General features: G+C 38.3%; 1 protein-coding gene across 1 annotated transcript in view; it reads right to left on the reverse strand.

Moving 5' to 3' along the window:
• Positions 1-11,799, reverse strand: part of LOC109043332 (uncharacterized) — a 34,270-nt gene extending 22,471 nt beyond the window's left edge. Inside the window, exon 1 of the mRNA XM_072297671.1 lies at positions 11,551-11,799. Within this exon, the coding sequence (XP_072153772.1) occupies positions 11,551-11,697 (147 nt within the window). The 5' untranslated portion in view covers positions 11,698-11,799. The remainder of the gene's footprint in view (positions 1-11,550) is intronic.
• Positions 11,800-19,493: the final 7,694 nt, after the last annotated feature.

The raw sequence follows: 19,493 nt of genomic DNA on the forward strand, positions 1-19,493 counted from the left end.
ATGATTTTAGTTTTTAGTGTATTTTCCGAAGGAAATACACTATTGCATTCTCCCATGATGTCGGACCCAGACCCGAGACCTTGTGAAGAGCATCGATCACGGGTCGTAGATCACGAAAATATATGCCATTCAAATTCATGTGTATATATATATGTATGTATATATGTATGTATGTATGTATGTATGTATGTATGTATGTATGTATGTATTTCCGCCTTTTGAAGATTTTTCGATTTTTGAGTGGTTATATCTTTCTTACGTTGAAAGATATTTTGACCAATTTTTTTGCATTTTGTAGAGACTCATTAGGACTACTATTCTGCGAAAAAAAATTGAAATTTGAGGCAATAGATTTTGAGGGGTGGGGCTCGAAAGTGGGGGGAGGTGAAATCTTGTCCACTCGATAACTCGAGCGAAAATGAATATTTTGAGCTGAAATTTTTATAGGTGGTAGTTCTCCCCTAAGACTGGTTTGGTATTGAATTTGAGCTAAATCGGCCGAGCCGTTTAAGAATGGCGAGCTTTGAAAGTTTTAGGCGAGGGGTGCGCGGCATGAGGGGAGCCGACCGGAGCAGGGCCGCACAGTGGGTCGGGGGAGAAAGTTTTTGGACAAGCTGATCGTCGCACAGTGGGTCAGGGGAGAGAAGTTTTTGGACAAACTTTTCGTCGCACAGTGGGTCAGGGGAAGGAAGATTCTGGACAAATTGTTCGTCGCACAGTGGGTCAGGTTAAATGATCTGTTCTTGAACAAAATCTCACCATTTAACCGTCACAACCTTTCGCAGCGCGTTCGCTGGCAACGTACTGTGCTGCTCTTATGCCTCAAGAAATTAATTCATTCCCTTACAGATTGATCCCTCCCCCCCCCCCCTTCGGAAAATACACTCTTCCCGCGGTGGACGCGCGGGTCGCTTAAGAAGACAGAACACCTGGAATGGACACTCAAACTAAAAAGCGCGCGCGAAGCGCGCGTCCTGGGGGGGCTTGGGGGGGCGAAGCCCCCCCAAAAAACCGGCGCGGAGCGAAGCGGAGCGCCGGTTTTTTTTTCCAATTCTGTGGGGAAGCGCTTCATTGACACTGCGATGCGTGAAAAAATTTCAAATACAAACTAAAAATTACAAAAATGGCGAAGTTTTCTCTTCTTTCTGTAAAATCGTCAGTTTCCAGATATAGGTCGTTAGCCATCAATTTTCAAGTTGCAAAATACGTATTTAGGGCTACTTTCGGTTTCTTTGAGTCTCTTGTTTCGATTAGATTAAAGGACGTGGTTGATAAACCAAAATGGTAAAATCGACCAAAACCGTTGGTTACTCTAAGAAAACTATATAGAAATGAAGAAAGTGCCCTACTGAGCTAATACGCTCTTGCTTCTCTAGACGTCACTCAAAGGTAGGGGCTTGCGAGGGACTAGCGCATCAGACCTTCACCATTGCGATACAGGTTTGATTCTGGTAGCTCGCGCCTAATTTTCAATGAGGCTGAAAATCAACTCAAAGATTTGTTCAATGTAGCCCAAAGAAAAACTAATAGAAACAGATAAACCACACGTCAAGGATCCTTTGTATTCTACTTCTCATGTTAACAGAAAATGTTAACTACTTCTTTTTACAGTGTAGTCCGATTAAGCGCCGTATGCACGGAGAAAAGAAACTTCGTGCGTGGGACCCGAAGTTGAGGTCATATGGATCTCTGAAGTTTTCGGATCACGTATCTAAAAACTTGAGGTCCAGCTGCCGAAGTTCGGGTCAGACATCTAAAGTACTTCGATACATACCGGAGGGTTCGGGTCTCACATCTGAAGTACTCCGGTACGTACCGAAGTGCCTCGATGTCCGACCCTAACTTTGGCAGCTGGACCTCAAGTTTTTAGATACGTGATCCGAAAACTTCAGAGACCCACATGACCTCAACTTCGGGTCCCACACACGAAGTTTTTTTTTCCATGTGGAATACCCATCATGGAAAATCATGGAAATCATCATCATCTTAGCATGGAAATCGCAACGGAAGTTGCGTTGAGAGTTTTCGGAACTTTCTCGTCAGTGATAAGACTTTGAGGCAATTTTGTTGGGGGAGTTTGGGATGTTGAATGGCTTTTGCCACGGACTCACGGCGTGCATGCATGACTGCATGCCGCCTGGTCGGCCCTAGATTACTTACAATATTTCCGCTCCATTAAAAGCAAATACAATTTGCATTACTCTGTAAATCAAATTTTATTGCTGTAAATAGTTCTCATTTTAAGGTGTATCCTCAGAGACACGCATGGATAATTTTTTATGAGATGAGAAACTCAGACGGAGATATGTTAAATTGATGGTTTTAACTACACCGGGTATAAAATGTTATGTTTAACTATGCCTCATATGGATCTTATTTAGCAAAAAGGAACCAGCGCGATGAGAGTGTTGTAAAATTGTTGCTTTTTCATAATTATCTAATAAAATCTCTCAGAAAAGCGAATATGTTTTGCCTCTCACCAAAAAATTGTTTAAAGGAAAATAACTGTGCGAATTTTAATACTGCTCATATATTGAGTATTTTTAGAAGGAAAGAAGAAAATGCACGATTTTGAAAACACCGCAATCGCGCTGGCTCCTTTTTGCTGAATTCTATTCATATATATATAAAGTCGCTTTATAACGCACTCTGGCGTTCTACGACACCCAAACGCCACATATGCCTGTCTTCCCAGAGGTTATCGGGCAACTGACACCGCAACATCTCTTCGTCAACGCCCTGCCGCCAACCCTTTACGGGACGTCCCCGTATGAATTCTATTCATACTAAGTTATATTACTGGTGATTTTAACATGAAGTTCTCGGTATCAGCAATTTGAAAATGCATATAAAGAGAGTTTTAAATGAGTTTTAAATGGGCAAATGTATGTGGCCTCTAGCTGGAGGGGAACTGCTTAAGAAACAACAATGAACACGGCCCTAAAGACCCGAGTATTTTTATCATTTAATCAACGGTTTCACAGTGTCACAGTTTCTCAGTTTCTTTTCTCACCGTTCGGCAAAAATAATTTTCATCGGTACGCGGGTTAGAGAACGCTTCATAATTGCGAAAGATAATTTCCTCGCAAACTTCCTAATTTAAAGCGGATTGTATTATGTTTTCTTCGGGAGGGGAAAAAATTGTCTTCTCTTGCAGTACCCGTCCACCCGCTCTCTCATCTATACGCTCTGTTCCTCCTTGGAAAATTAAAAACTCGTTACACAATCTCGACTTTACGAGCGCGAAAAATTTTGCTTTTCACGCGTCCTCGCGTCTCGGAACAGTGCGGTATGGGGGGGGGGGGGGGCATTCGGTGGGTGAGGATCTAACTCTCCCCGAAGTGATTACACTGCTTGATGGTCGGATCTCCGTTCTGCCGTGCTAAGGAAAAATGCCGTATGAGCCTTCAGACGTTGCCAAGTTTCCTTCGATAAAAACCAAATTTACTGGGAAAGTTGTGAATATTTTTTCGCAAAATTTTCAGACTATTTTTTACGCAATTTAATCTAAAATATCTGAAAATTTAAATTCCTCCTTAGCACGGCAGTGTTGTCACTTGGCGAAAACCTGGGAGGAATGCTATCATTGTTCCAGGAAACTTCCCTCGATCCTTGAGTCGATACTTTCCAGTTGGCAACTCTACTTTTGCTCCATATAAATCCATCAAAAATATCGATGCTAGGTAAGGCAGGCTGCCACACCTACAATCGATTTTTTTTCTTATGTTTAAATGGAGGCAAATCAGTGCTGCCAACTTGTAAGAATCGCCAATGATACAAGATGATCCAAGTTTAAATCGCTGCCAGACCGGACGAGCTTGTTCTATGGTTCAAATTAAGACTTTCTTCTTCGATGAAATTTTTTCCAAAGTGCTTTTCCCTCAAGTTTTACTGGGAAATTAATCGTTTTTCTTGCATTTTAGAAACAGTAATGCACCGAATCTCATCAGAAAAATCTAAATGCTGCCGCGCTAAGGAAAAACACTATAAGGGCCTTCAAGTGTTGCTAAATTTCCTTTCGTGTAATACAATTTTTTGGGAGAACTTGTATACATATATTTTGCCTCCATTTTTCCAAAACCTTTTATTTGAATTGAATGTTCAGTATCTGAAAATTTCAGGAAAAAATATTCATAAATTTCCTCTAATGTAAATGTATCTTGGTGGGAACTTTGTCAACATCCGGATTCTGATACGACACTTTTTCGTATCTCGGCAGAATACTGCTGTATATATTTTCCTCTATTTGACTTCATTCTGAAATTTGGAATTTTCCAAATTTCCCCACAAAAACACTAATCTACATAAGAAAACTAATGGTGCATACGTTGTTTCTAAACTGAGCCTAAAATTGTAGTCACGAATCGCAAAATGTACTCCAATTAAACCTTCAATATAACCCGACGTAGATAACGAGAGTTCGTAACCACGTCTCTTGATTGCGATGTTTCAAAACTTTTGCTTTTATTTTATTATTTCGAGAAGAAACAACACAACTACATAGCTTAAAATTTATAAAAATTCTGCTAACACAGAGGAAAAAATCAAGTACATTTTTCAAAAAATGGCGTTACCTAGTTTTCCACAGGAGAAATGAAGTATGGCAAGAAATCTCAACGTCACAAACAGATACAGGCAATTTCGCACTTTGGCCATACCGGTACGCAAATTTTACGGATTTATGCTAAAAGGAATTATGTTACACGCAAACACTATGCACTTAGTTCCTTTTAGCATAAATTCGTCCAATTTTATCACACAAGCTGGCAACTTGTTCACTCCCTCCCCTCTCCCCACCATTGGCCTCTATCCTGTACCACGCATTTTTCTAGGGTTCACCAGGTCTTGTTTTTTTTGTAATCACATTTCCAGAGTGGGGGGACGGAAAGCGGTGAAAAGATCCCCTTTAAACCGCGACCATATCGTCGTCCTCCTGACAGAAGAGCGTAACTGCACTGTGCAATGAGCCCTGTCGTCCATACAACTCAATGCTTTTCCGGGTTCATCTCAATGCGGAGTTACGCCCTTGTGTCAGCCAAGCGACAATATCACGCGCGATTCGCGGTTATTCAATTTGCAGGGAAAATGAGAGCTTGCAAGAAGAAATTGTACTCGTTGCGAGGGGTCGGGGAAAGTTTTTTTATTCAATTAGCGGGCGTTGATTAAAATAAGTACCTTGTGGTAGTACGTCTTTGTGACACTCTCGGGAGAAAGTGAGTCAGGCGGACGTTTTCCTTTAGGTCAATGCATGTTTAGTTTCAAGCTGATTTTCGCGTAGAGAATATGTATGAACATTCGGTTGACCGAGAAAAAAAATTCTAATGTATGTTCAATTTTGGGACTTACGTATGCATTGTGTAAGTATGAAATTAATAAATTTATGAAATACAATTGTGCTATTCGAAAAAAGTTACCGGCTATAGCTTGCATGCACAAACCGTTCTTATTTATGGAAAACTTGAACACTTTTTCATGTTTATCTAGAACTGGAGAGTTTTTTTTTCACCCTGGTAAAAATTGGCGATAGGATAGCTGCGTTTCAAAATGCCATAGGAGTTCTTATAGCCGACTGAAGAAGGCGATAGAAAATCATATAGCCGGGCTATACGAAGCTATAAAAAAGTATACAGTCGGGCTATAGTTCCTATCGCCGGGCTTTACACTTTATCGCCATCGGCTATAAAAGGCTATAAAAATTGTGTAAAGATTTGTGTGCTTTGGAAATCATTAAGTTTGATACGGAACTACCTTAATATTTACAAAACACACATTCTTCCGGGAATCTTACAACCGGCTGTAGGTCTATGGTATTTTGGAACACAGATTCTACTGCCAATTTTTACCAGGGCAATCATTGATTTCTACACATCCATACCTAGATCGTTAGTTTTTGATGGATAAACAGGGATAAATAATTTAAGAATACAGAAAAATCAGTATATTTATTTATCATTAGTAATTGCTGAATTATTTATACAGTTCGTTTTGATTGGTTTAAATATATGTTTGCTTTATTTTAGTGGTATACTCAATACTCACGTACTTGGCTGGTTCTGTACTTCACTTTTTTGAAAACATCAATTTTTTCGTACTAACTAATTTAAGTCTATAAAAACTCATCTGGCAAGCACTTTAATAATATTTTATATGGATTAAGAATTTTAGGAATTCCTCCTTTTTTAGAATTTCGCATGACCATAGCTTAAAATTTATGTATTACGTACATTTTAGGTACCAGCTAGTTTTCTAGTCGTAGTCACAATGAATTTTAGGTCGTAACAATTATTAAAATTTAATATTACAATATTTACAATGCTGCATTGTTACCGAGACCGTTTTTTTTACTTTAGCCGTGGATGTGTAGCTCCTCTCTCACATTTACAGAATTTCTGATAGTATTCTTTGTGGAATTCAACTTTCAACGACAGTTCTTTGTTTCACATTTTCGTTTCCATCCCTAAAGGCAGCACGAAACACTACATCTCAAAGTAATAAACTTAGAGAGAATGCAATATTGTAGGTGGCAAAGTAAGGGGGACTACCTAGATACATCGACTTCATCCACCCTATTGAGCATTTCGGATCGTCTGTATCTCCTCTTAGACATAATTCAAATTTCACGAGAGCGATATTCTTGTGCGCAACTTTCACTCCTTCCATGCCATAAATATTATTTACGACATGATTTCGACGGAATGCGAGTGGAGACAATTTTAATCCATTTGTCACATGATTTACAAGAGCCGTGTTTTAATCTTATTCCTTGGCTCGTAAGTCATTGGAAAAGACATTTTTTGGCAAGACGCGTCCACGCAGTTAGTTCTTGAGAGGGTTTGCAGACGGAGGCAGTATCTCTGCATAAGTTCAACCCTGCGATCATAATTGAGACTAGAGGGTACGCCCCCTGACCATAACGCGGTCCAACCCCTAAAAGTGGGACGTGCCTCAAGCATGCACTACGCGTTACTCTTGTGATTTTATATTATAGAGTGAGATTCCATTACCATGACCGAAAAACTTCGATCATCTGAACCAAACACGTTTGGTGCTTGTTGCTCAAAATTAGGTAAAGTTCAGTCTCTGGTATCGAACTTTTTTTCTCAGAGCACTTTAAGGCAGTTGCAACTTTGCAGGTTGGCAATACTGCTTATCCTCCAGTGGTGTAGCGTGCTTTGCGGTATATTGATTGATCGTCCATTTAAACATATGGAAAAGTATCGATAAACAGGGTGCTCACAGCGAACACCTTAATAATCGATTATTTACCACAGCTTCAAATGGGGAAATATCGTTATATCGCATACGTTTAAATGGAGGTAAAACTGTTGCCAGCTTTCAAGAATCACCATTGTTTCAGTCAACACAGTCTACATAGGATTACTCGGGCTTTGCCGATAAATCAAGGTTTCTCATTACACAAGGTACATACACATCTGCGACGAAAATACTCTACTGTGCTAAGGAATAACGTCGTATAGACATTCAAGAAATGACAAATTCCTACGATGAAATGGGCATTTTGAGGAGAGTTTTAAATATTTTCTCCTCATATTTTCAAATAATTTAGATCTGGTTGGGAATTAAATTCTCTGAAAAATTGGAGGGAAAATTTTCAAAAATATCCTACGAAGTCTTATCAGGCTCCTCAATAATCTTCCGTTGAAATTGAGAAAACGATTGGAAGACTGGGAAGTAGGGTGACCCACAAAAAATGAATTTCGGAAATTTATAGCCGTAGCCCCCTAAATCGGTTACAGCATGTTCAAAAATACGGGAAATGAAATTTGGGGTCAATCGGACAAAATTAACCCGACGCGCAGTTGCCATTTATCCCCGCAAAAATAGCGAATTTTTACTGTTTTTCAGTAATTTTTTGCTCCCAAAAAATAAAGTCGGAGGGGTCTGCAAATTAAACAGAGGGCAAAATTAGTTCATCAACTACACCCTAGTGAAGTTTTGGACCCCCTCCATGCTTTTGACCCGACGCGCGGTTGCCATTTTCACGCATGAAAATAGTGAATTTTTGACTGTTTTTGATGATTTTTCCATCTCGATAAATTAACGTTACAGATGCCTAAATTGTAATCAGAGAGTTAAATTAGTAGCTAAGATGCTCCCAATGCTCCCCTTCTGATAATTTTGACACGCTGCGATGTTGCCATTTTTCTGAGCAAAATCGTGAATTTCGACTTATTTTAATTTCATCTCTCTAGACCTAAAAAAAAACTCAGGAGCCATCGAAAAAGTGCGCTAAAACACGGTGATTACACCATGAGTATCTTTTTTGAAAATTTGGACCCTGTAAAATGTTTTACTCGGCGTGAAGTTACCTTACTGCTTGACCGGTCAGGCAGTCAACCTTCTTAGATTTCGAAAGTCTCAAGATAACATTTTTGGCAATTTCTGCCATTTTGGATTTTTGAATTTTAAAAATTTGAGCTGAGATTCAAGTTCCTCGTTAAAAAATACCACCTGACACCATGACGGTAACAATCAAGTTTCATATGTTAGTGCGCCTTCAATTACATTTGATACCGTGCAATACTTTCGTGGTGGAATAGTTGCATTGGCGCCTACAAACCCAACAGGGATACTGCATGCATTGCGCAATGAGTGAAATATCCCTGTTAGGTTTGTAGGTGTCAATACAACTATTCCACCACGAAAGTATTGCACAGTATCCAATGTAATTGAAGGCGCATTAACGTATGAAAATTGACTATAGTGTAAGTGTAGTATAAGTGTCAACCACTGTTTGCCAAGTGGTAACTTCGCGCCGAGTAAAACATTTCACAGGGTCCAAATTTTCAAAAAAGATACTCATGGTGTAATCACCGTGTTTTAGCGCACTTTTTCGACGGCTCCTGATTTTTTTTTTAGGCCTAGAGAGATGATATTGAAATAAGTCGAAATTCACGATTTAGCTCAGAAAAATGGCAACATTGCAGCGTGTCAAAATTATCAGAAGGGGAGCATTGGGAGCATCTTAGCTACTAATTTAACTCTCTGATTACAATTTAGGCATCTGTAACGTTAATTTATCGAGATGGAAAAATCATCAAAAACAGTCAAAAATTCACTATTTTCATGCGTGAAAATGGCAACCGCGCTTCGGGTCAAAAGCATGGAGGGGGTCCAAAACTTCACTAGGCTGTAGTTGATGAACTAATTTTGCCCTCTGTTTAATTTGCAGACCCCTCCGACTTTATTTTTTGGGAGCGAACAATTACTGAAAAACAGTAAAAATTCGCCATTTTTGCGGGGATAAATGGCAACTGCGCGTCGGGTTAATTTTGTCCGATTGACCCCAAATTTCATTTCCCGTGTTTTTGAACATGCTGTAACCGATTTAGGGGGTTACGGCTATAAATTTCTGAAATTCATTTTTTGTGGGCCACCCTACTGGGAAGTTAACGCTTTTTCCAAGGGGTTAAAAACCTCATTCGTTTGTAAGGCATTTTATTCTCTAAATCATTTTTATAATGATTTTTTAAATGTAAATTTGGGGGGGGGGGTTACTGACAAGTATGCTTAGACACTATGTTAGTGTCATTTATGTACTCTAATGTAAATAAATAAAAATAAATAAAGACAAGTTGGGTTTTGCAATCGCTAGCGATAGCAATATTCGTCATGGGAACTTTTGCTTCTGGGATATGAAAATGTTAAGATACAGTTCGTTTGTAGTATCTTCAGGATTGAAGGGGCTATGTAATTTTGTGTCGACATCTCTTTTTTAACATTTTAATTTTTTTTTCTTTGCATACAAGAAAGCTGTTATATTTACCAATTTTTTATTTTCGTTGGATTATGTATGGTTTTCGGAAGTTAACGCATTTAACTTTCAGTTTCGTTTTTTCGGCGTAAAGTATGATATTTTTACTCTACGCATATGCCCGAATATGCATCATAAGTGACCTATGTGCTTCCTAAGTTGCCATTTTTTTCATTCAAATAGATGTAACTGAAATGTTAGATGTGTACTACCTATACTACTTTCATGTCATTGCTTTATTTATTTATTTATTTATTTATTTACTTTTTGCGTAGGTATAAATTGTTATTTTTTGCTGAATTTTGGAGAAAATATTGCTTTAAGAACGTGGAATGTAAATTAATTTTATTGAAAAATGAAAATACCATCATTAATTTGGGCGAACAGAGAAAATGTACATCAATATTTGGGTCAACATCTCCCTGATTATATAACGGATGAATATATTAGTATTTCTGTATCAAAAAACTTAGCTTTTGTCTTCAGAGATACAATGATTCTAGTCGCAGTCAATTTGTTGTATTGAAAAAACAAAAAAACAAAAAAAATAAATAAAAAAAAAACAACTGAAATGTTAGACATACTATTTTCATGTCTTTCTATTTGTATCAATAGGTACTTTTTGCTTAACTTACGAACGTTGAATGCAAATTAACTTTATTGAAAAAAGAAAATAACGTCATTAATTTGGGGGAACATGTGGCTGATTATATGAAGGAGGTATATTCCAGTATTTTTGTTTAACATATTAACTCACGAGAAAATGTTCGTACATTTATCATCTAGTATTAATTATTTTTTGATGATTGGTCTAAAACATTCAATACAACCATTAAAAATTATCTCCCATCGCCGGGTATCGAACTCCCGATCACCTAGTGGCCGCACCTTATCAAAAATATGGGGCGCCCCAGTCGACTAGGCTATCACAGATCGGCGATAGGAGAGGAAAAAATAGCATTTAAAAGACTCGGACGATGGGCGGGACTTATCACAAGAGTTGTCCTTGAGCGATTCGGCGATTCGCGTCTTCGTAGCTTCTGGAGAAACGAGCTAAGCGCCTTTCTCTGTGAGACATTGTTTGCCTATGCTATCATGTGTCTCAAGGTTCATATCAGCAGGCATTTGCCATCGCGGCAGTAAGCTCAGGCAATATTTCTGTATTCATGGAATAAATCAATCAATCGAGTTCCGATTTTGGCTCATATATCCGTAACGGGTCCTCCAGAGCAGTTTTCCACCTTGCACAATAGTTATAATTTCTTTATTTCTATGTTTAAAATTTGAGGTGGGATAATGGCGGCTTCTCAAGAGCAACGAAGTAGGCGATCTTTTGCACCAACGAACAGAAAACTGATGGCGAAAAATAGCCAATGAAAACCTCCCAAAAAAAAGAATTTGCCTAAAAACGGAACTTCGTGGTTCTGCGCAGATTTACCAGTCAGACACGACATCTCAAAGTGAAAAAAAACTCGCTGAAAGCGAATTTTAGAAATCAACACAACTTGACGTAGAGACATGATTGGCTAAAAAATACAACGGTTTTTGATACATCGGAAAATAAACCAAAAATCGGAGACTGGGCGAAACGCTCAAGGTCGCAGAGGTATAGGGAATCCCATAGCGAAAGCAACGGAACGATTGTAATATCATGGGGAACTCCGTTCCCATGACAAAATTAATTTACCCAAGGAACTTTGGCAAAGTCGGACGGCTCATACGGCGTTTTTCCTTCGCACGGCAGAATTGTAATATGGAGTTTTTATAGAACTTACTTGTACTTGAAGTTCAGGCAAACTGGCAATCGGGAAAACTTTCATACTGGGATTCTCTTTGGGAGTGAGTCGGTAGAACTCCCGCTTTCCCTTGTACCACTTGACCGAGTAGAGTGAGTCTCCTTCCAGGTGGAACAAGCACTCCATTACCGCGTTGTCGCCCCTTTTAACGGCCTGCGGAATGATCACCTTCACGTCCCGAAGGCTGTCAACCAACTTGATCGTTCCTGAAACAGGGAAACAAAAAAATACACTCTACCTCCTACTGATTGGATAGCATTTTATCTTTGGAGAATGATTTAATTGTGATAATTTCTGGATTTTAGGACATTTCTTCAGAATTCCTATGCGTTGGCGGTTCTAGACCTTTACGTTTTTGGGTGCCGAGCTCAGAACCGCATGTAGGGAGCGTGCTTTGACGATCTTAGGGGGGGGGGGGGGGGGGGGGGTTGCCGTGGGGGCAATGGGATACCTCCCAGCAAGAAGAAGGTCCGAGGGTCCTTCCCGGTAAGTTTAATAAATTGAACTCACGGATGTCATTTTAATGTATTTTTTTACAAAAATATTTCAATTCTTTTTTTTAACCATTTCAAATATCCCATCCATGGATGCATTTGTAAAATTAAACCGCATTTTTGGGTTCCTGTTGTTTTAATATCACCTTGTATTTCGCTTGCTGGTCCAAGCGAACCCAAGCGGAACCGCCTATGTTCCTATACCATATCACGTCGTAGGAAGTCAGGTATTTTTATTTATTTATTTATTTATTTATTTTTTTAAATGGTAACATATTATATTTGTTTCTTTTATTACAAAATGGAATGGGGCCGACAGCATCCCCACCCGAAATGGGAAGATTCATATCATACAAATTTGGAAGTGCTTGACAAATAGTAAAGGGCACTATTTATCCTTAATCTAGCATTACAGTTTGATTTCTTATTACTATTAAAAATAAATTTTCTCTTGTATTTAACTTATGATATCTAATTGTGATTAAAATATTCAATCAAAATTACTTAAAATACTAATGTTACCGCCGGAACCATCCTTACGGATATTACATCGGGGAGGTAGGGGTTGGTGTCGGGGGAGCACGCTTACATTTAGTGTTTTATTTTTTCTTATCAGTATGTTCCTTATGAATGTATATGTTGTGTTCCAATTTTCTTTATTGAGGAGCATAATGCCAATTATTGTTTCTGGAACCAACTTAACATTAATTGTCCTTTCTTCTTCTTTTCTTTCTTCTTCCCATGCTGAACACTCAAAGAAGGTATGCCTAGGGGTGCCAACTGCCCTAGTATTGCAACATGGACAGACAGGGGAGTCGCGAAGTTTGAATTTATGGAGATACTGTGCATAACATCCGTGGCCGGATAAAAATTGCGATAGGTGAAGTCGATATTACCATGCCCTCTGTGCGTCCATGCTACAGTATCTGAGATTAACACTGTTGTCCAATTGCACATATGGTTGTTTTTTAACCTATCTTCCCATCTCCTCAAAATCTCATTTTTAATTTCACTAGGATCCTCCTCTTTGAGTGTCTTCCTCAATTTCTCTTCAAAGAATAGATCAGCCGGTGGAATTGCTGTGATGAGATCTAGAGAAAGATCAGACATTGTTCTATATCCACATATTAAGGACAGTTTCAAAGGCCTTAAAGTCTTTCTTAATTTATCTACATTTTTTTCTTAACTTAAGTGCTGGGGACCAAATTTGAATTCCGTACGTAATAATAGAGATAACAGTATTTATTAATAAAAGTCTTTTATGAAATGATGGGCCTTTAGTATTTGGCATGATACTTCTAAACATCCCTGCCACTCTTATTAGATATTTTTATTGGAATTCGTCACTCCTTTGACGGATAAGGGCGTACAGCCTGTGTCACACTATCAAAGCTAAACATCAAAATATCAAGGTCAGATGTTGTGGTTGGCTTATTCGATGACTTGGACCAATCACAGTACTTGAACTTGACAGTTTGATGAAGTATTTCGATAGTGTGACACGGGCTTATCCCAATTTCCGAATGATCCCTTTTCTCCGTATAACTCTGCTATCAGGGGCTAGTGTGGAAACAGAGTTACGCCGTAACGCCAAAATGAGCAACGAATTATCTGAGAAAAGTTCGCGCAAAAACATTGAGTGGTATATGATTCCAAAAAAAATTATGAGAGGAAATTTCGGAATGCCGCAATTAAGATCCGCAGTTTTGTTGTTTCACCGTCGATATGATTCTTACGACGCACAGTGGATAAAGTCAATCGGAGAGGTCGGACATTTTTTTTTTTTTTTTTTGCACAAATAAAATTTAGTACAATATACACTTATAGACATATGTGAATGTCTTTTTAAGCTTAATTTAACTGTAAGATTAACTTAACTATGGTAGTTTTACATTTTATCTTAAACAAAAAACATACTGCCTCTTTACAATGAGGAGCAGATTAAAGAAGTACACAATTATTTCTGTAAATAAAGAGGTCGGACATGAGATGTTTGACTATTTTTTTTTTTTTTTTTTTTTTTTTTTTGTAAATTTTGATGTTTAGTTTGTCACATTTTACACGGCATTTTTTTCGGCACGGTTGGAAGAAAATTTCATGAGGAAACCAATGGAACCTTTTTTAAAATCTCAAAGTTTTGTATTACCGAGGTAATAAGCTTTTAAAGTTTCCAAATTTCGTCCGAGCTCTCCCATTGACTGGATCCACTGTGCGACGCCTAGATAACATTTAATTGGAAGTGGAGCAAAATTGAAAGGCATAAGTGGGAAATCAGGAATTCAACGGGCAACCAATGAAGCAAACAGCGTTGACCTCCCGGAGCACATTTCATCCATTCCTGTTTCATTGTTATACTTGTTTACATTTCAGAGCAAACATTTGCAGAGAAAAGCGCTGAGAATTTTTCCTGCTGAAACCGCGTGTCCCACCACCCCTCCTCTACTCTAAAAGATGCAGCGCAGCGTGTATTCTCTGACCTCTTTCGTCCATTCAACAATACTCACCGACAAAAGGGTCGAAGATCTTCAATCAACCCTCTCACACTGGAGAGCTGAACAGGATGGCATTTTATGTTTGTTATAGTTTGGCCAGGATGAGGTCTCCTTCAATGGACCACTCAATGCCATGCTTAGCAAAAACGTCGTATAGAAACATTCGAATATTGCCAAGTCCACCCCGATTAAAATCATATTTTTAGGAAAGTTATAATTATTTTCATCCGCAATTTTCAGACGCTTTAGATCCAACTGCTAATTAAATTCACGGTGAAATTGGAAGGAAAATTGTCTCCATGCAGTTTCTCTGAGCTTCTGTACTTTATCGCAGAAAAATTTGCGACGTCTGGAAGCTCATACGGCGTTCCTCTCGGTGACGAGGCGTGCTTTGGGAATTATTAATTGATCTGTCATTTAAACCTATGAGAAAGGATCGGTAAACAAGGTGTTCGCAGCCAACACCTTAATAATCGATTCTTTACCGAAGAGCCTAATGAGGAAATTCGATCATTCACGCCACGCCACTGGTTCTTCTCTAGCACGACAGCCAAGAGACGGTGAGGAAGCAATCACCTCGCAATACATTGTGTATGTTTTCTCGCTTTAATTTAAATGCCGTCTAAAAGTTTCCTCTTTTATAGACTAGAATCGAACTGACGAAATTGCAGCGAGAAGAAGAAAAATAGATGAAAGAGAGAGAGCAAGCATCCATCCCTTCAAAGTGACAATCTGAGACCACAAAATTGGCCCCTGAAATTCTTTAACGAGAAATATCAAATGGAGCTTTCGATTCAAATATAAATTGTAATTCCTTAATCTGTCATCGTTCCCCGAACAAAAAACCGTAACTCCATTCCAAGGTTGCAAAATTGACTCAAATGATTCGATTTTTTCAAAAGAATAAACCAGTGCAATTTTCGTTGAAAGTTTGTCTGAGTTTTTAATGAGATCAGAAAAAAAGCAATGAAATTTTCAATTAGAAATTCCCAAAACTTTCTTGGTGAAAGTGCGATTTGCGCGGATAAATTTAGCAACACTGAAATGGATTTACGTTCTTTCGTGAGAGAAACGACGAAGAATCTCCGAATCACAAATACTACCCCAAAATTCCTTTCGAGACAAACTGAAATTTCGCGGAAGACATCCATGGGAACTCCTTTTGATTCACATGGACATAATTTCTCCCTTAACCACCCCCATATCTACCGTAATCAGCAAAAACGCCGTCCATTCAATTTTCCCTCCTTTTTTCCAGCATGAACTCCTCTATTACAAGAAAATTCAATTGCCACAAGGCTTCATTTTTTCATTTTTCGTTCCTTATGGTGTGGCAGAGTTGCTTTGAAAAAATGAAGAATGGATATTTGTTAGGTTTTTTTTGGAAACAGCATTTTGTCAGGAAAAAAATAGAAAAGTGTTGAATGGAGTTACGCACTGGAAAAAAAACCACATTGGATCTAGAGTCCAGACTCTTGAAAACATTGAAAAGAAAAAATACTCTTGATTTAATCGGATTTTTGCTTGAGTCAAAACGAAATCCGCTTAAATTAAGAGGCTTGGTTCTTGATTTAAGCTAGATTCTGATTGAATCAAGAGTACTTTTTCTTATCGATGTTTTTAAGGGTCTGGACTCTAGATCCAATGTGTTTTTTTTTCAGTGCGGCATTTTTACTTTGGACAGCAGGTATATGCCCCTGGGAACCCTATGTCATAGACGACCCCTGCCATTTTTCTCGCAACATACTGGAACTCTGGAGGAGAAAAATTGATAGCGTTTCGGAAGCGGAAAATTCGTCAGCTCTACAGTAGTGCTTTCGCGTGATGCGATGTCGTGCCGATGTTTTACGGTTTACGCTCGTCTAGACCCGCGTCATGTCTCGCAATTTAAATCCTGACCGCGCGGGCTGGAGTTTATCTCGACGGACAATCTAACATCCGGTGGCGCGGTTTGGGGGAGTTCAAGGTTGGAATTAGCATGGGGCCCTTCCTCAACCCCCAACCCTATAAACACCTTCATGATTGTCATATTGCAGCCTTTGCGAGATCTGAATCGACGGTGAAAGTTGGGAAACAGGTATCTCAGTTTGCGATGTTACAAGTTACTTTTCGCGTCTACTTCCGAAGTGAATCCTCAACTTTTTGCAAAAGCTCGAAGAGAGGAAATCTGGAAATTTGGCGCAGTTTTGACCCTAAAAACTCAAAAATTGAAGAAGTGAGTCTTGAATCTCCAAGATAAGAATTCTATGGTTGTGGAACAAGTTTGTGAAAAAAAACTAAGTCAAATTTTCCTCCAGGAGTTGAGGTCCCTTTTCTAAGATCTGGTCTCAAATAAGTGTTTCTCTTGGAATTTTGACTCATATATTACACAAAATATGTTATGATAATTTCTTACAATAATATTATTTTGTTTTCATTTAAAAAATTAGACAAGAATGGAGATTTTGAAATGCCGCGCTGCATTGGAAATTAATGTTTTTTTTGTAAAATTATTATTATTTTACTATCTAAACACAACATGCTCTACTTGGAATGAAAACTATGCTTCAGTTTTGCACTGTATGAGGCTGGTTTGTCAGAGGTAAAGTTAGCTCACGAAAAAAAATATAGTTTTATATTGCAACTACATTTCTTAGTTTACTCGACCGTGGTTCTAGATAGGTTAATTATACTTCTTGTCGAATCAACCAGATTTGCTAATTATTATTATAGTTTTTCGTGCCACAAATGAATACTTTTCACGATGACCGGGAAATTGATCACATTTTGAACTTTGATGTCCCTTCATGTCGAATTTAGGTACCTTACGATGATCAGGAGCTAAAATCTCCCACTCATTTATGCTTATGTTAGAATCCTTCGTAATAAGTGCTAAAACACAAATAGACGATATAAACAAGCGGGAAAGTCTGACACCAACAGTTAAGTGCCGGAAACTATATCCGATTCAAGCTAAGCGGCTTTTATTTGTTTTATTTGGGTTGTGTAAACTTTTGCTACTCTGCTGAATGCTGATTCTATGAATTTGTAAGTAAAGGTTATTAATTGATATGAATGAACACACACAAAAAAAATCGATAAATCTTAAGCACTTAAATTATTAAGTGCATTTTTCCTCCATCGTCACAAAAAGTTTTTTTGATTGAATCACAACAATTACTCGATCATCAAACTTAGGAACACGTTGCTATATTGGTCAATACCTAAGATGCAACTATTCGACCATAGATGTATGCCATGTATCGCTCCTGATTGAAGGCGCATTATAAGCGCGTACCATTAAGTTGCTCCATGCGTGAAATGCAACCGTTCGATTACATGTATATGTTTGAGTGGCATCGTTAATTGAAGGCGTTTTAGTGCAAATTTTCAATTGCGCCTATGCCTGTGAATCATGATTTATATAAAAGTTTTATGTTTGATTATTTCGTAAACGGACAAGGACTTTTGTGTTTGGAAGCAGGTATGCTTCGGCGATAGTACCCAATTAAAATTTTTTACGGTCGTATTTTATTTCAAGAAACTGGAAAAATAAATGAACAAATATACTCAAAAGGTCCACCTTGCTCCTCGTAAGGTATAAATACGGCGATAAAAGGGGTTTAGAGAACGATTCAATTTTTCTTTTACGTTTTTATATTTATAATGTACTTTTGTAATCTAATCGTCAGAGAAATGTACAGAATTTACTGAAAACAACATAGAAAAGAGTGCAATATTCAACAGAGTAGAATTATTATCATTATTCCCTGAATGTTCATGGAGAGCAATATTATCATTCTATGACATTCACAGTGCAAGCTTTAAATTGGCCGATATCCACAGGGCTTACGATTCGTAAATCCTCTGAGCTCTTCAGATTTATCTAACAGCTCAAACGCCTTTTCATTACCGTGGAAATGGAGCTATCTTCGTAATGAATCGCTACTACAATAATATACCATCGTGCACGGAAAACGCCGTAAGAAAATTCTAATGTTGCCGAATCCCCCTCACATAAAAAATGTGTTTGCGAGCGAAGTTATAAATATTTGTCCATGAAAGTCTCTAATACTTTTGACCTAGGTAGTCGTAAATTAAACTCCAAAAATTTTTGGGAAAAAATGTTCATAGGTTTCCCACAAAATGTGTGTTTTATCCAAGAAAGTTTGGCAACTTTCAGACGGCTCACTTCCGGCGGTATATACCCCCGACGGTATCGAATCACAGATTGAGGAATGAACATCAATGAAAGAAGAAAAAGAAATCTTAAATTTGTCGCAGAGATTCATTTTTTTTCCAGAATAATATATGGACCGCGTTTAGCGAAAAGGAACCGAGCCACATCAGCCATTGCAAGCTTTAACTGGGAAATTTATTTTCTTACAAGAGAACGTTTGTGCGAATTTCTTCTAAAATTTTGAGGAATTTGCTTCGCACTTCGTAGAAAATTCACTGAAATTTGCACAAAAATCCGCATAATCGTTTTCACGTAAGAAATTAAATTAATTACCCAATTAAATTTGGCAATAGCTGATGTGGCTTGGTTCCTTTTTGCTTAACGCGGTCCATATGATGCTGCGTACATACATTAAGCTACTTTTTACCGTGCCCCAAGCGTTTCCCTTCATTCCTGGAGAAATCAAATACCTTGAATCAGGGTAAAATCAAAGACAAGAGACCCTCCACTAGTATCTTGGCCATGGTGGAAGCTTTTACTTTCGGAACTTCAGAATTCTACTGTTGGCTTACCTACATGGTTGATGTTCAACAACGTGTTGGCAGTCTCGTGTTGCAAACAAGCAGAAAATTGCAGAAGTTTAGGAAACTTGTTTGGCTCATGACGTCACTCAAAGCTCATCATCAACCATGTAGGTAGGTCAACAGCCGAAATTAGGGAGATGACTGGTGCTCCCATATAATTGTCCATAAGGAATTGTTGAATCCCCGAAAGTAA

The sequence above is a fragment of the Bemisia tabaci genome, chromosome 3 (assembly GCF_918797505.1).
Source record: "Bemisia tabaci chromosome 3, PGI_BMITA_v3".
In the NCBI taxonomy this organism is placed as follows: domain Eukaryota; kingdom Metazoa; phylum Arthropoda; class Insecta; order Hemiptera; family Aleyrodidae; genus Bemisia; species Bemisia tabaci.